General features: G+C 37.7%; 1 protein-coding gene and 1 long non-coding RNA gene across 2 annotated transcripts in view; one reads left to right on the top strand and one right to left on the bottom strand.

Moving 5' to 3' along the window:
- LOC112982437 (uncharacterized) overlaps positions 1–12880 on the bottom strand; it is a 53664-nt gene that overhangs the window by 10181 nt on the left and 30603 nt on the right. The window contains exons 6-8 of the long non-coding RNA XR_010392182.1: positions 6486–6593; positions 5330–5492; positions 463–1294 (exon numbers count right to left, since the gene is read on the bottom strand). This is a non-coding gene — a long non-coding RNA (uncharacterized LOC112982437). The remainder of the gene's footprint in view (positions 1–462; positions 1295–5329; positions 5493–6485; positions 6594–12880) is intronic.
- PITPNC1 (phosphatidylinositol transfer protein cytoplasmic 1) overlaps positions 1–12880 on the top strand; it is a 66569-nt gene that overhangs the window by 25379 nt on the left and 28310 nt on the right. The window contains exon 5 of the mRNA XM_026098831.2: positions 6699–6770. Within this exon, the coding sequence (XP_025954616.1) occupies positions 6699–6770 (72 nt within the window). The remainder of the gene's footprint in view (positions 1–6698; positions 6771–12880) is intronic.

Raw genomic sequence — 12880 nt, 5'->3', positions numbered from 1 at the left:
ATAAAAATAGTGGTTTTCTTCCTGAAATTGTTTATTTGAGTTTAACTCCCTTGCTTTTTTCAAAGCCTTATTTTGCATTGTTTTTACTCTTTCCTCTCAATAGCGCTTTTCTGCTCTTTGCCACCTTCCTGTGCTTATCTTGCTTTCCAAATTCTCTCCCCTTTCATGAGTCACATATTCCGAGTTCTGCCATTGCCCTGCCCAGCCCTTTCCATCTATAAGACTCTGTCATCCTGATTAATGCCAGCTCATGCAGTAAGTGGTCTGTACCAAATAGGAGCTCTGTGTGTTCACACACAGTGCTATCCAGAGTATTCGGAAGGGAGTCGATAATACTGTGGCAGTTTCTCAAAAAACTTTGAATATTCTGTGAAAGAAACAATCTAAATACTGTAAATAGCTGAAGGAAAAAATGTAATTTGAAATTTACTCGAAACATTATCTTGTATTTTTTTGTAGTACCTTCATGGATCTTCTTGTATGCAAACTGTAGAGACATCATCTTGTTTGTCCATATGCCCACATGCTTTTGACTTTCTCCTCTGCATTCTGTCCCGTTCCTGCACCGCACCACATTCCAGCAGCATTGGCAGTCTCCGATGTTACATCCTTCCACCTGTTTCACCCATCCTTCTGCGTTATTAATGTCTCCTGTTACTCCAGGGGACAGCGTGTCTGTGTCTGCCCGCTTTCCCTCCTTGCCCCTGTGGTGAGCGGGGAGGACGGGCGTTCCCTCCTGCCTCGGCAGGTCTGCAGACCCTGCACTTCCCCTTAGTGCAGTAATGAGAAATAGAGACTCCATTTGTCCTTCCCAGGTTTTTGAACCTCGCTGAAGTGCTTCTACCCTAAAACAGTATCTAAAAAGTTTGGAATTCAAAGAGCGTGGTATTTAAAAGTTACCATCTTAAAAACATGAAATTTTGCTTGGCCAGTCTCACTTCACTGTATCTGTTACCATGTTCTTCAGACTGAAGCCTCAGACTGCACCACACCAAGAGGTGCCTCCTTGCAGGATTCAGCTCTACGTGTGTTGCCAAAAGAATATGTATGTGACTATATAAAAGATTTGTCAGCCTGAAAAGTCATGGGAGATCAGAGAGAACATTTATGTGAAGTGTCTGCTTCCCCAAGCTTTAAGGTTAAAATTTAGGGGGATATGCCTCTGCTGCTTAAGAAAAGGTGGCATTAGTTTTTACAGTACCAAAATAGCTTCCAAGGATTGAGGATTAATATTCACGAGGAGTATGGAGAAGTGAACTGTAATGATGAGGTCTCTAGCAGTTCTTTGAATATTCTGCAGAAAGAAACCAAATGGAAAATGAAATGAGCTAAAATAGTATTGATAAAATAACACTCATATAGAACAGGTCACAGAAGGTGAAGAGACCTTTTTCGATTACCCTCTGCCCAGTGTATTTACTGGTAACTGTAGTAACTCCTTCAGCCACCTCAAATGTAATTACTATGCAAAAGTTATTCTTATAGACCACTCCATAAATTCATTGTAAAATGCCATATGTGTTCAACTGTCTCTTTAAGACTTTGGCAAGTGTTTTGGCTTACTTAGATTCTAACCTGTTCTTGTAAGAGTTTCTTATTGCTATGGTAACACTAATCAATCATCATGCTAAAAATAGTCCTTTCATTTTTCAAGAGGCTATCTGTAGTGAATTGAAAATCCAACTGCGTTTGCTGTATGCTGCTTACATTTTCTTTTATTTTAATCTGGAAATACCCATGCTTACGTCTGGTAATTACTATTACAGACTCCAGTTATTTCACTGGTTTCTCTCTCGAGCTTTAAAGCTCTCCTGTTTTTTCTAAAAAGGGTTCCATAAATAGAAAGTTTGGTTTTAAAAAAAAAAAAAAGGGAATATTCTCCTTATTTATTTGCTTTTGAATATCACAGGGATACTGGATGGTGAGAAATTTTTAAGGAGTTTACAATACATCTAAAAGATTCTGGAGGTGACAATATTAAAGACACCTCCTTAGAGAATTTTACACAAAGAAACCTTATCATTGAAACTCCAGGACCTTGAAGATACTAGGACTCTGAAGATTTTGTCATACTCTGTAGAACTTAAGTCTAATTTAAAATTAAAGATCGAACTGGCCACTGTTTTTTTCAAAGAGGAACCTTGCAAACTGTAGAGATAGTGAAATGGAAAATTGGAAAGCAATTGTGCATTCCTGTGCGTGCTCAGTGTATCGATCAGCTGCCAGGTTTGTGCTGGAAGAACACATGCCTGGGGGAGGCAGAGCAAAAGGGAGTGGTGCTTTGGAAGAAAAATCTGCTAAAAGGTTCATTGCCTACCATTCACTCCCAGGTTTGATTCTAAGCATTGCCTAACACTTTTAATGCTTGGCTAAGTAAATATGCTGTTCCTCAAGAAGAAAGAAAAAAAAAAAGTACTTTTTGCATGATGAATAACAAAGTCTTTTGAATGATGCATAAACAGTTTTCTGCTTCTGCCAGAGCCCTCTGCCAATTAGTCAGAGTGCAACTGGTGAGTCATGAGACACATTCTGTGAAATGGTCAAAAATTTGGGCCCTGCTCTTGAAAGCCAAAGGACCCCCCACTGTTGCTAAAACTGTGGTTGCCAATCAGTTGAGGTTTTGAGAGATATCCAGGACTTGCTGGTGAGTTTTAGTTTTTGTCTGGGGTAAATTCATGTTACCATTTATAATCTCAAAAGAGATTGTTACAGCCCTCACCTTTATACTAATTCTATATGAGGTTGCCTCTTGACAGCTTTGTGCAAAAAATGACTTTCTGCTTTCTCATGATGTGGCCTGAGGTGAGCGACACTTCTTCTATACTAATCTACTGTTTCTTTTTTGAAACACTAGAGTGGGAGATTTTTTTTTTTTAATTGGAGTTTAGATTCTGGGTCACACGGAACAACAATTCAGTTCAAGCAGTGGCTTGCTGAACTGCTACAGGCAACCTAATGCAACCTTAAGTACAGTATATAAAATGGCTGCATTCTAAAGTATCGTCCTCTGACTCACTGCTGGTAAACTGTAATTGAAAGTAGGAGATATTTCTGAGAGCAAGGTACAAATGAAATCTGGCGTTTGGCTTTATATTCAAAATCAACTCTGTTATATGGAAGAACTTACTGTTGTACTGAACCTGCAGCAACACAGTGGTTTTTCTTATTTTGTGTCTTTATCCTCTGCTGTACTGGAAATTGTCATTTAAAAGCAGGTGTTTTCATAAAGAAAAATGTGTTTGAATAATGAAAAATATACTCCAACCAACAACAACTGAAATTTTATAGTTAGATCATAAACAAAGACACTTTAATCAGTACAAGGGAAGAGGAACCATTTAGGGGTGTTAGCTGTGTATTTGCTGTAAGTATGGGAAAGGCTACAGGGAAGTTGTCTCTGTCAGTAGGGTTTTCAAGCCTGACAATGGGCACCACGACAGCAGCACCTCATCCGGTGATGGACCCCCTGCTCCTTGAAATGAGAGCTGGGAGAAGAGCTGCCCTGTCCCCAGCTGGTAGGGTCAGCATAGGACAATTTCTGTAGCCACCAAGATTTTGGACAAGCCACTAGACTCAGACTGTATAACTTGCAAGCTTGCAGACTTCCAAAGCTCTGACCTGGATGCAGTCTGCTAAAGCACTGTAGTCTTGGTGACCCTTCCCCCCGTGACATATCGTTTATGTCATCCACTGCTTCTGTTTTTATTAATTATTAGATTTTATTTTGGGGGGTTGATGTTGTTTAATTGTATAGCAAAGAAAATTAAATCTGAGTCCTTGAATCAAGAGGGCAGATATTTAAACCATACTAATAAAACATGCCCTAGAGCTGTAACCTTGAAATGCAGACAGTGCCAGCGAACTGTTTTCGTAATAATTGTTCTAAACAATTACTATATCATTAATAGTATAGCATACATCGGCTATGATTTTTGGTGGGAATGTTCCTAAATGCTGTTATTTAGATATAAGCATTGAGCCCTCAGTAATGTAGTGTCAGGTATTGCATTCAGTAAGCAGTACTAGTAATTGCTGATAAAACAAAATGTATTCATTGGCAGGCTTCTCGCATTTCCTCAAGGATGCATTCCCCCTGGATGCCCATACGCAGAGTTCTAGCTTGTTGTCAGCTGGAGCTCTGTATGCCTGGACTATGATCCCTGCAGTTATGTACCTTTGTAAAAAAGCACGGCTGCCATATACTGATTTTTGAGATCCATAACCCTTGTTTTTACCAGCCTAGCACCAATGTGGTTATTTTCCAAATGCTGTAAAAATTATGCAGTACTAGATGTCTGTAGTTAGGTTATATATTTTTAAAACCTGCTTGTATAATCCACCTTTGATAGTAATTTACTTTTTCAACCCTCTGCGTCCTCCCACAAACACAGGAAACATCTAGAATGTTGTTTTACATTGTTTGAATATGAATCCTCTGAGGGACATCTAACATTGTTTTAGGACATGCTGGCATCCCTGTGTCTCCAGAGTCATTCCATGTTTTCTGTAATACTACAGTTTGTAACTTTTCTTACTCTAATTAAGAGTAAGATTGATCAGTCCCTTTTATTCATCTCCTCTTCCAACTAAAGGCTTGCTCCCATATGCTGACATAGTTTGTACTGGATTTAAATTCTGATCAGTTAGCAGCACATCAGCTAGCAACAGATCAGCACACAGTACTATGCCATGGGAGAGCATGCGGAGTTTAACAGTGCATGCTAAACCTGTGATGCAGAAGATGAGGGGGAAAGACCCTTTTGCTGACTTTATCTTTGATTCATGACTGAAACTATGTAGCTGTCTTGAATTCCTAAGGAATAAGAAAGTGGTTTTTTTTCCTTGGAACTTTACCACAAATTAAAAAAGCCAGAATAGGAGCAACATGAGCTATATAGCAGCATACTGAGATATGTGGTGAAACCTCAGTTAGAAGAGTATCTATTTTTTTTATTTGTAAATTTGTGTTACAAGATCCCCTGTTCTGACAGACTGCTTATAAATACTGTGTATGTTCAACTGGCACTTTCTGTGATGTAGCTGTAGGAAATATTTAATTGCCCACAAAATATGGATAATAGGAACCAGCAGATCTGTCACTGAACTTGCCCCATCCTGCAGTTGACACACTGCTGATTCTTTGCTGGCATCCCACATATTTACACAGTGAACAAGTTGCATAGCTGAGAGCTAGTCACAGCTCAGATCTGGATTGAAACTCATAAATGTTCCACTCCACAGAAGTCTTTAATAAAAAGCAAAAGAGGTACCTGATCTGAAGAGAAGCATATACGTCTGCAACAGCATCATTTGACATGAGAGTACTCACTGTGTCAGTGGGGAGAGAGTCTGACCCAGGAGTCTTTCTTCCTCCCCCAAATAAATCTTTTCTCTATAAAGTCCATGACACCAGCACCCTACTCTGGCAAAGCTGTCCCACTCTTCTTTGCACCATGGATTGATTATAGATGTGTTCATGAATACTAGATGTCCTGTGATCAAAGTAACATTAAACAATGACTTTTTTGATATGTTCTGTAGTCTCAAAGGAGCTTTCTTCTCCTTTCAATTTTGTTGTACTGCAGCCAGCCCTCTAAATCACCTCCATTCTTAGTCATCAGCCCCTCCCTTAGAAGAACTCTCCAAACTTTATCAAGTCCAAACTTGGACCAACAGCAATGTGAACACTGAGGCATCAGAATGTCCTAATTGTATAATCTCTGGGTACAACACATGAAATAGTCATAGTCTTTACACAGCCACTTTGCCATAGGGTATTAGTGATGCGTTATACAAGGAACTGGCACATCAGTTTCACTGACAGTTCATGCAAGAAAAGACTTGATGACTAATAGTAAAGATGCTGAACTAGTATCCTTCAGAGGCTGTTAGACATCTACTTTATCTGCCTAAATATACTGAAAAGTTGATTTGAAAGAAAGACTGTGAAACACTAAAGAAAAGATATTTGAAATGTTTTGCCCAATTATGTTGCCTAGTATTATAAATTCTAGTCTAATAACCCAGCTAAATTAAGCAATCCACAGAAAAATAAATTTATGTCTGTATAAAATACAGGGATATTATCCTTGATAGAAAAATATTTGTACATTCTTAATTTTCTTGCATTATCTGGAGGTGAAATTAGGTTTAGTATAAAAGAATTTCCATGCCAGACAATATTTCATATTAATATAATTCATAGGAAATTATGTTAAAATTTACTTAACACTGAAAATGGAAGGAAAAACTCATTTGTCAAAGCATTCTCATCTATTTGGTCAGCAACTGCAGCCAGTGAAGAGTCCTTGGAATTATTTCATATGGGGGATAGACTAATCCTCGATGATGAATATTTAGTTGCTCTGGAGATATATGTAGTCTAAAGTTACAACAAAATGTTCAGGACATACCTACTCCTTTGCACAGTAAGAAAACTATTGTATCTTGTTGTTCTAGAGTACTTATACTAATTTATTTTGTACCTTCATTTTAGTAGTGAACTTTCAGATAGAATCCCTGCATCCTTTCAGAATCACAGGAACATTTGCTCTTATGTTTTGTATACATTTGATTATTTTTCTTGAAGTAATCTGAAAAATAAGAAAGCTGATCTCAAACAGGATGTACTGAATATGTAAACTAATGAAGCAAGGCATTTTTTTTATCATGTCAAACATATTTTTGTTTTATTGCAGTGTTCATTTTTGCCTAAATTCTCCATTCATATAGAAACAAAATATGAGGACAACAAAGGAAGCAATGACAGTGTAAGTATGATGGCTTTTGCAAAATTTAATTGAATCCTTTTAGTTAATCATGAACTATATTTGGGGTTTGTAAGGCTTTCACTCTGGGAAAAGGCCTGCTCAGGCTTGTATCTTTGCACCTACCTGGCTATCCTGTTCATTGGAAGGTTGTTAGCTTGCAAAGCGGTTACCTAAAGCACCATGAGATGAAAGATTCATGTACACAACTTCTTCATCTCACAATCTACTTGTTACTTCTCTAAACACAATATAATTCCAATATGTCAATTAATATCGATGAAGGTTTATGGAAAATGAAGAAGATATGGGGGTTTTTTGCAATTATGTTCCATGTTATCTGTTTCATATTATTTTCTCTGAGCAAAGGCAGTTGAATTCAAAGGAGCTGTTAGGAAGAGCAAACAGGAAACTGAACAATGGTCCGAGATGAGAGATCTCAGTAAACAACTTCAAGGGAACAATGGCTGGACAGGGGAGGTGATGCTTTGGCAATCACTGACCAAAGGTTACCAAGGTCTTCCTGGGGTGAGAGCCTAGAGCTAAAAGGGATCATTAACTATGCAAAATTCTCTCTCTCCAGAGAGAGGGTGGGAGTGAGTAGCTGGCTGCTGCTGCAGGAAATGCTGATCAAGAGATACTCAGGAATAGAAGGTACAAGGTCAAGCAGGCTTTTGTTGCCCTGACAGGGAGCACAGCAGAATCATCCAACTAGCAAAAAAGAACACCATTAAATACAACCTGACACGTAAAGATCCAACCCTTGGATGAAACAAATATGTTTCTGTATGTTTCATTTTGGCATGCCTTACACAGCCATTTGTTGCAGACTTAGGGGAAGAAGTTTCTTGCAGGTGTGAAATACAGGTTGAAATGTTTGGAAAACTGATCTGTAACACAGAGACCTAGGGAAGGAATGTTTAAACGCAATCTTGAGAGAGGAGAAGGCAGTAAAGCAGATTTTAAGGGGCTCTGAGACAAAGCCTTTCGGTTTCCAGGGACATCCCTCCAGCATCCTTACTAAGGTTAAAGTGTTCTCTTTTCCTAGATGAGAGGTACATTGCCCTAACCAACCTGGGCCTGCATGTTAATAAGGCTGACAGTTGTTGCATTGCTTATGGCCAAAATAATTACATGTAAAAGAGCAAGGTATAATTCTGAATAATGTTTTGGGCATACAGACACTTTTCTAGTAAGAACTAGGTAGAGATGATGTATTAGCCACCAGACACCACCAGCTTTCAGTCCCTGCTAGTCTAAGCCAGCTTCAGATCAGTAAGCGAGAGAGAGAATGTGTTACATTAGCAACTGCGTGAGCCCTGCATTATGTAATTTATGCAGTTTGTAATGTTCACTTCTGCTTTTTGGCAGCATTTTAATTCAGAGCAAGCCCACACCTTTGGTTTTGGGAGGGTGCAGACTAGTGTTCTGATACATTTATAATGTCAGCAGCGAGAAGACATGTTCTGTACTGGTGTCTGACAGAGGGAAAGCTGAACCTAGTTAATCAAGCAGTGAATTTTCAATTTTTTTCTGTGTGTCAGCTTTGTGGCTAAAATATTACGAATCAAGCCTGGAATGGTACCAAACCAGTGAATTTAAGATAGATTACACAGGGGCAGAATACTCAGATGATGTAAATCAAGGCATCTATTCTGCTTAAATCAGGCTCTTCAAAATACAATTTTTATCAGAGTCCCAGCAAGGTAATGCTGTATTACCTTTATATTGAGGTTCCTGAGTTGCAACAGATCAGGCAAATATTTGCCAAGATTGAAACATTTAATTGATCCTGTCTTGAGGTAAGGACGAAAAAGAGGGGGTGAATTACAGGTCTCCATTCCAGCCCTAATTGCCATGATTTTATAATTCTTAAAGTTATGTTATTCACCAGTGTGAATACAGCAAACCAATGGAAGATCTACATTTTTTGCTATTGATCCTGTGACATTGATCTGCTGACGCAGATGTGGCTCGTACAGACTGAGATGCTGGAAGCTTAACAGATATGGAGAGACCTGACTGAAAGCCCGCTGGAGCCTGTCAGGGGACTTCTGTTAAACCAAACACCTCAGAACTAGGACTAAGATTCGATCTGGTGTCTATTGCTGTATGGGTAGTTTTAAACCTCACTTAAAAATGTAAAGTTTGTTTTTCCTTTGTTTCAACCAAGTTTAGTTTAAATTTCACTATGTTTATCCAGTCAGAAGAAAATAACAGAGAAACATAGCATCCTTTTTTATAGATTTTCATGGATATACTATATCATTACAACTCTCAGCCTTGGCTGATGAAGAAATAATTAATCCAAAAAATACTTTTCTAAATTTTGCAGTTGCAAAATATCGTGAATGATCCTTATTACTGCAGTTGTAAGGATAATAATGCATGTCTGATTTTAACTAAGCTGTTTCTAGATTTTCCTTGAGATCGTACAGACTTTTTAAATAATTCTTTGAACTCTGATCTATTCTCCAGTTCCATGCTATCTAATAAAGTAGATATTGATTGTAAAAAGCAATAATTAGATATAAGGATACTAAGCTAATTACATTGATTAGTGGAAGAAAGCAATATAAATGCTTTCAGGTTCCTGTTGCCATTTAGCAGGCTAGTATATAATTATTATTATTACATTTAACATGTTGCGTTGTCTGGTAAGATTCTGCCTAATTACCGCAATGTATCTTGATGCAAATGTCTTCCTGATTTTTCTTAGCAATTGTCTTGATAGTAGAAACTAGTGAAAGGTATCTGCCTTGGGACTTGATCTTTCTGTGTCTTAGACCTTGGCATCATTTTAACCTATGCAAAATGTCCTTAAAGCAGTATTGTTCTGATCTGTTAGAGTTCGCACTTGATTTGCACAAATATAAATATTGACAAAAAGTACAAGGATAACAAAAAGGAAAACCCTTCATTTACATAAAACACTTGTGAAACTTAGATAGATGTAGTACAATACCATAAATCCATCCACTTATGATTTCTAGTGCTACAGCATAGCTGATGCATCTAGCTGTTCACATGGCAACTCTCGCTTAGAAAAACAGAAGCAGTATTGGATTAACGTGTTAGTACATCAAATATTGTCACTGCTACATTGCAGCTTTGCAGCACCATTAACCAATTGACCGATAAGTCAGGCCATTCAGTATTTTGTCTTAAGAGTCTTTTAAAAAGTAAACTTTTTATTTGAAATTGGTATTTCTAAAACCTAGAATGGCTTGTAAAATATAAACAGCATTGTGGGTGGCATCTGTACTGTGCTGTATCTATACTGATAGAGTTTCGAGAGTATTTGAGAGAATTGCTTCTCTCTTGCATCTTTTACTTAAATGCAACATGTGCTGCTTTAGCTGCTTACATAAGGCAGAGTTCCAGCGGGAACTGCTGGGAAGAGGAGAGTACAGGTGCCTGCAGCAAAGACACCCTCTGTGAACACTGACAAGCTATACAAATGCATGTTAATCACTCTGTGCATGCTTTCCTGCCCATAAGAAAAATAAGCAGTTAGGGGATTTGAATATGGATACATGAAATCTCTCTTTTGAATAGTAGCCTTTCATTAAATTATTAATAACATAAGTTAAATAGAAGAGAATTGTTACGCTTATCTAATTAATTAAATGGTCAGAAATCACAGGCAGTATAATATGGTTTTTATGAATAGACTTTATTAACCTCTTTTTTACTTGGGCAGATATGATTTTATCAGTGTTGTAATTGGTCAGTATTTATCTCACAAAAGGCTAATTTTATTCTAAGTAGGTTTGTTGCTCTCATTTTTCCCCATCTCTATTCTTAGTATTAAGTTCAGTATAGTCTGCAGAGTAACATTTGTTTATTTTGAATTTTCATGGGGAATGGGCCAAATACAGTATGTCTGTTGATTGCAAAACATCCACCACATGGCTGCAGTTAGTGATGTGGTCAATGCAAGATTATCGCATGCACTGCAGATTTTTTATTTGAGATGTCATCTTGACTCTCAGAGGTGATTGCTCCCAGGGCAGTGCAATGACATTACTACTGACAGCCATATGAAAAAAGCATTTCTGATGCTAATTGTTAATTACTGTATATCAAAGGTATTTTGTATGTAATTTATAAACTGAGAGTAAGCCTGCATTTAAAAAGTGATGTCCCCTAAAAATGAAATAACCCATGTTTATTCATACCCAATTGTCTTTTCCTTAAATGTCCTCTAATGTAGGATTACAGAAAAAAAGAAAACATTAGTTCTATTTTTAGGCAGTAGTCTTATAAGCTTTGGCTTTTATGATTTTTTTTAAGCTATCTACAGCTGTCTACAATGTCTGTGATTTATCTTAATAAGAAGTAGATTCTTATAAGGTCTCTAAAAATATCTTCCTGATGATCCTCTCATTTACACTTCAGAAGTGCCCGAGACAGAGAGCTATTGAAATGATGATAATATACCTGGGTCATGTACTGTAAAATAGGTATAAATACTAACTGCTGTGGCTAGATTTATGAGCCTTTGACTGTACACAGTTAATTTTCTTCAGGCTTTATCTAAGATTTTTTTGCTTAATTTACACCAAAGACAAATCACTGTGGCATTTCAGTGCCTTGGAAAAGAATACAATTTGTTAGGATTCTCATTATATATAAATATTTTGTTTTCTCCCTTTCTTCTATGTTCCAGAAAGATAAGTAGCTGAGAAGCTATAGACATTGCCTTTTGTAATACAGCAGGATTGGCCAATTACAGTCCTAGCATACTTACTGAGAGACTCTGCTCCTTCTGTTTGACCTTGCTGGATTTGCCAAGGATGTGTTTCTCCTGGACTACAAATCCAGGGTTAGGGTATCTCGTACCAAATCAAAAGTGCACGGCACATGAAGCAAGCCTGTGTGCTAATACAGACTCACTCTGCCAGCTGATACTGCTCCAAGTTTTGTAGGGGTTAATTTGCTCTAATAGACTGTACACCGGATTTGGTGTCATCTGTCCTCTTGCAGCCTACATAATGCACAGTGCTGGAGTCAATGCTGTGTGGTGCACTGGGGCTAACTGAACAGAAATGTGGTCATATGGTCATGGCTGATCTGCAACAAAGAGTATTGCCAGCTGATCTGGCTATCCACAGCTCTGGTATTCATCTGTGTGGAAGCATGACCTAAGTCTCTCTGGCAATACCAAGGTGGTGTGTGAGGTATGTGCTGCAGTCAAGCGTTCCAAAATGGAGGCAGCAAAACTTTGGACATTTCTGCAAGGCTCCAAAGGAGACTTGAGAAACTTTTTGTGTAAGGCCATGGGGAACTTTAGGCAGGTCGTTGCCTCACACAGGAACAATACTTACACATAAGGAGCTCTCCGAAAGATGACTTAGATTATAAGTATCACACTTATTTAATATTGGTATTCAGAAGGTCAAGACATCAGAAGGTGCTGCAAGAATTTAGGACCTGCCATCAGATATATAGCATATACTGTGTAATAAAACAAAATTTCCTTTGAGAGAGATTAAGTATGTATGATCCACATACATTCTTTTGACTAGTTTTCCAGTTTCAACCTCTTCAAAAGGATCGTCCTGATAAACCAGGTGTTACCTATCAAGCTAATATCAAAAATACCTTCTCCAGACTAAAATTTGTTCTAAATTTTGTACTCAAAAATTTAGGATACAGATTAGGCTGTGTTACCACTTTAAAACTTAAATGAAGTTTGAATGAATGTTTTCAATGTAATATTGTAGTTGCAACTGAAATCAACTAATAATCTCTCATTCTTCACCCTCATTCTTTGTTGTTTATCATCCACTGTGACGATGAATATAATCAATATATTGGAGTCCCGATATCACCTGGCATCTTTTATCAAAAAAGCCCATTATTAAAGTCAAGCTTTTTTAAAAACAGCTCAACCATGTCAAAGTATCTTTCTAGGTGTAATTGCTAGATCTCTAGCAACCTTTTCACGTGAAGGTCAGGTCAGGTTTCTTAAGAGTTTTAGGTAAAATGGACAGATTCTAGGTGAGTATAGTGCTTGATTTTTAAAACACTGGTTTGGGACTTTTTTCCCTCCATAAATATAAATTGCATATATTTTTCCTGGGACACCTATGTGGAAATAGAGAAGT

This window comes from Dromaius novaehollandiae, chromosome 18 (genome assembly GCF_036370855.1).
Source record: "Dromaius novaehollandiae isolate bDroNov1 chromosome 18, bDroNov1.hap1, whole genome shotgun sequence".
In the NCBI taxonomy this organism is placed as follows: Eukaryota; Metazoa; Chordata; class Aves; order Casuariiformes; family Dromaiidae; genus Dromaius; species Dromaius novaehollandiae.
Note: the sequence above shows the minus strand (reverse complement) of the source record. Positions and strands in the feature narration are given on the sequence as shown.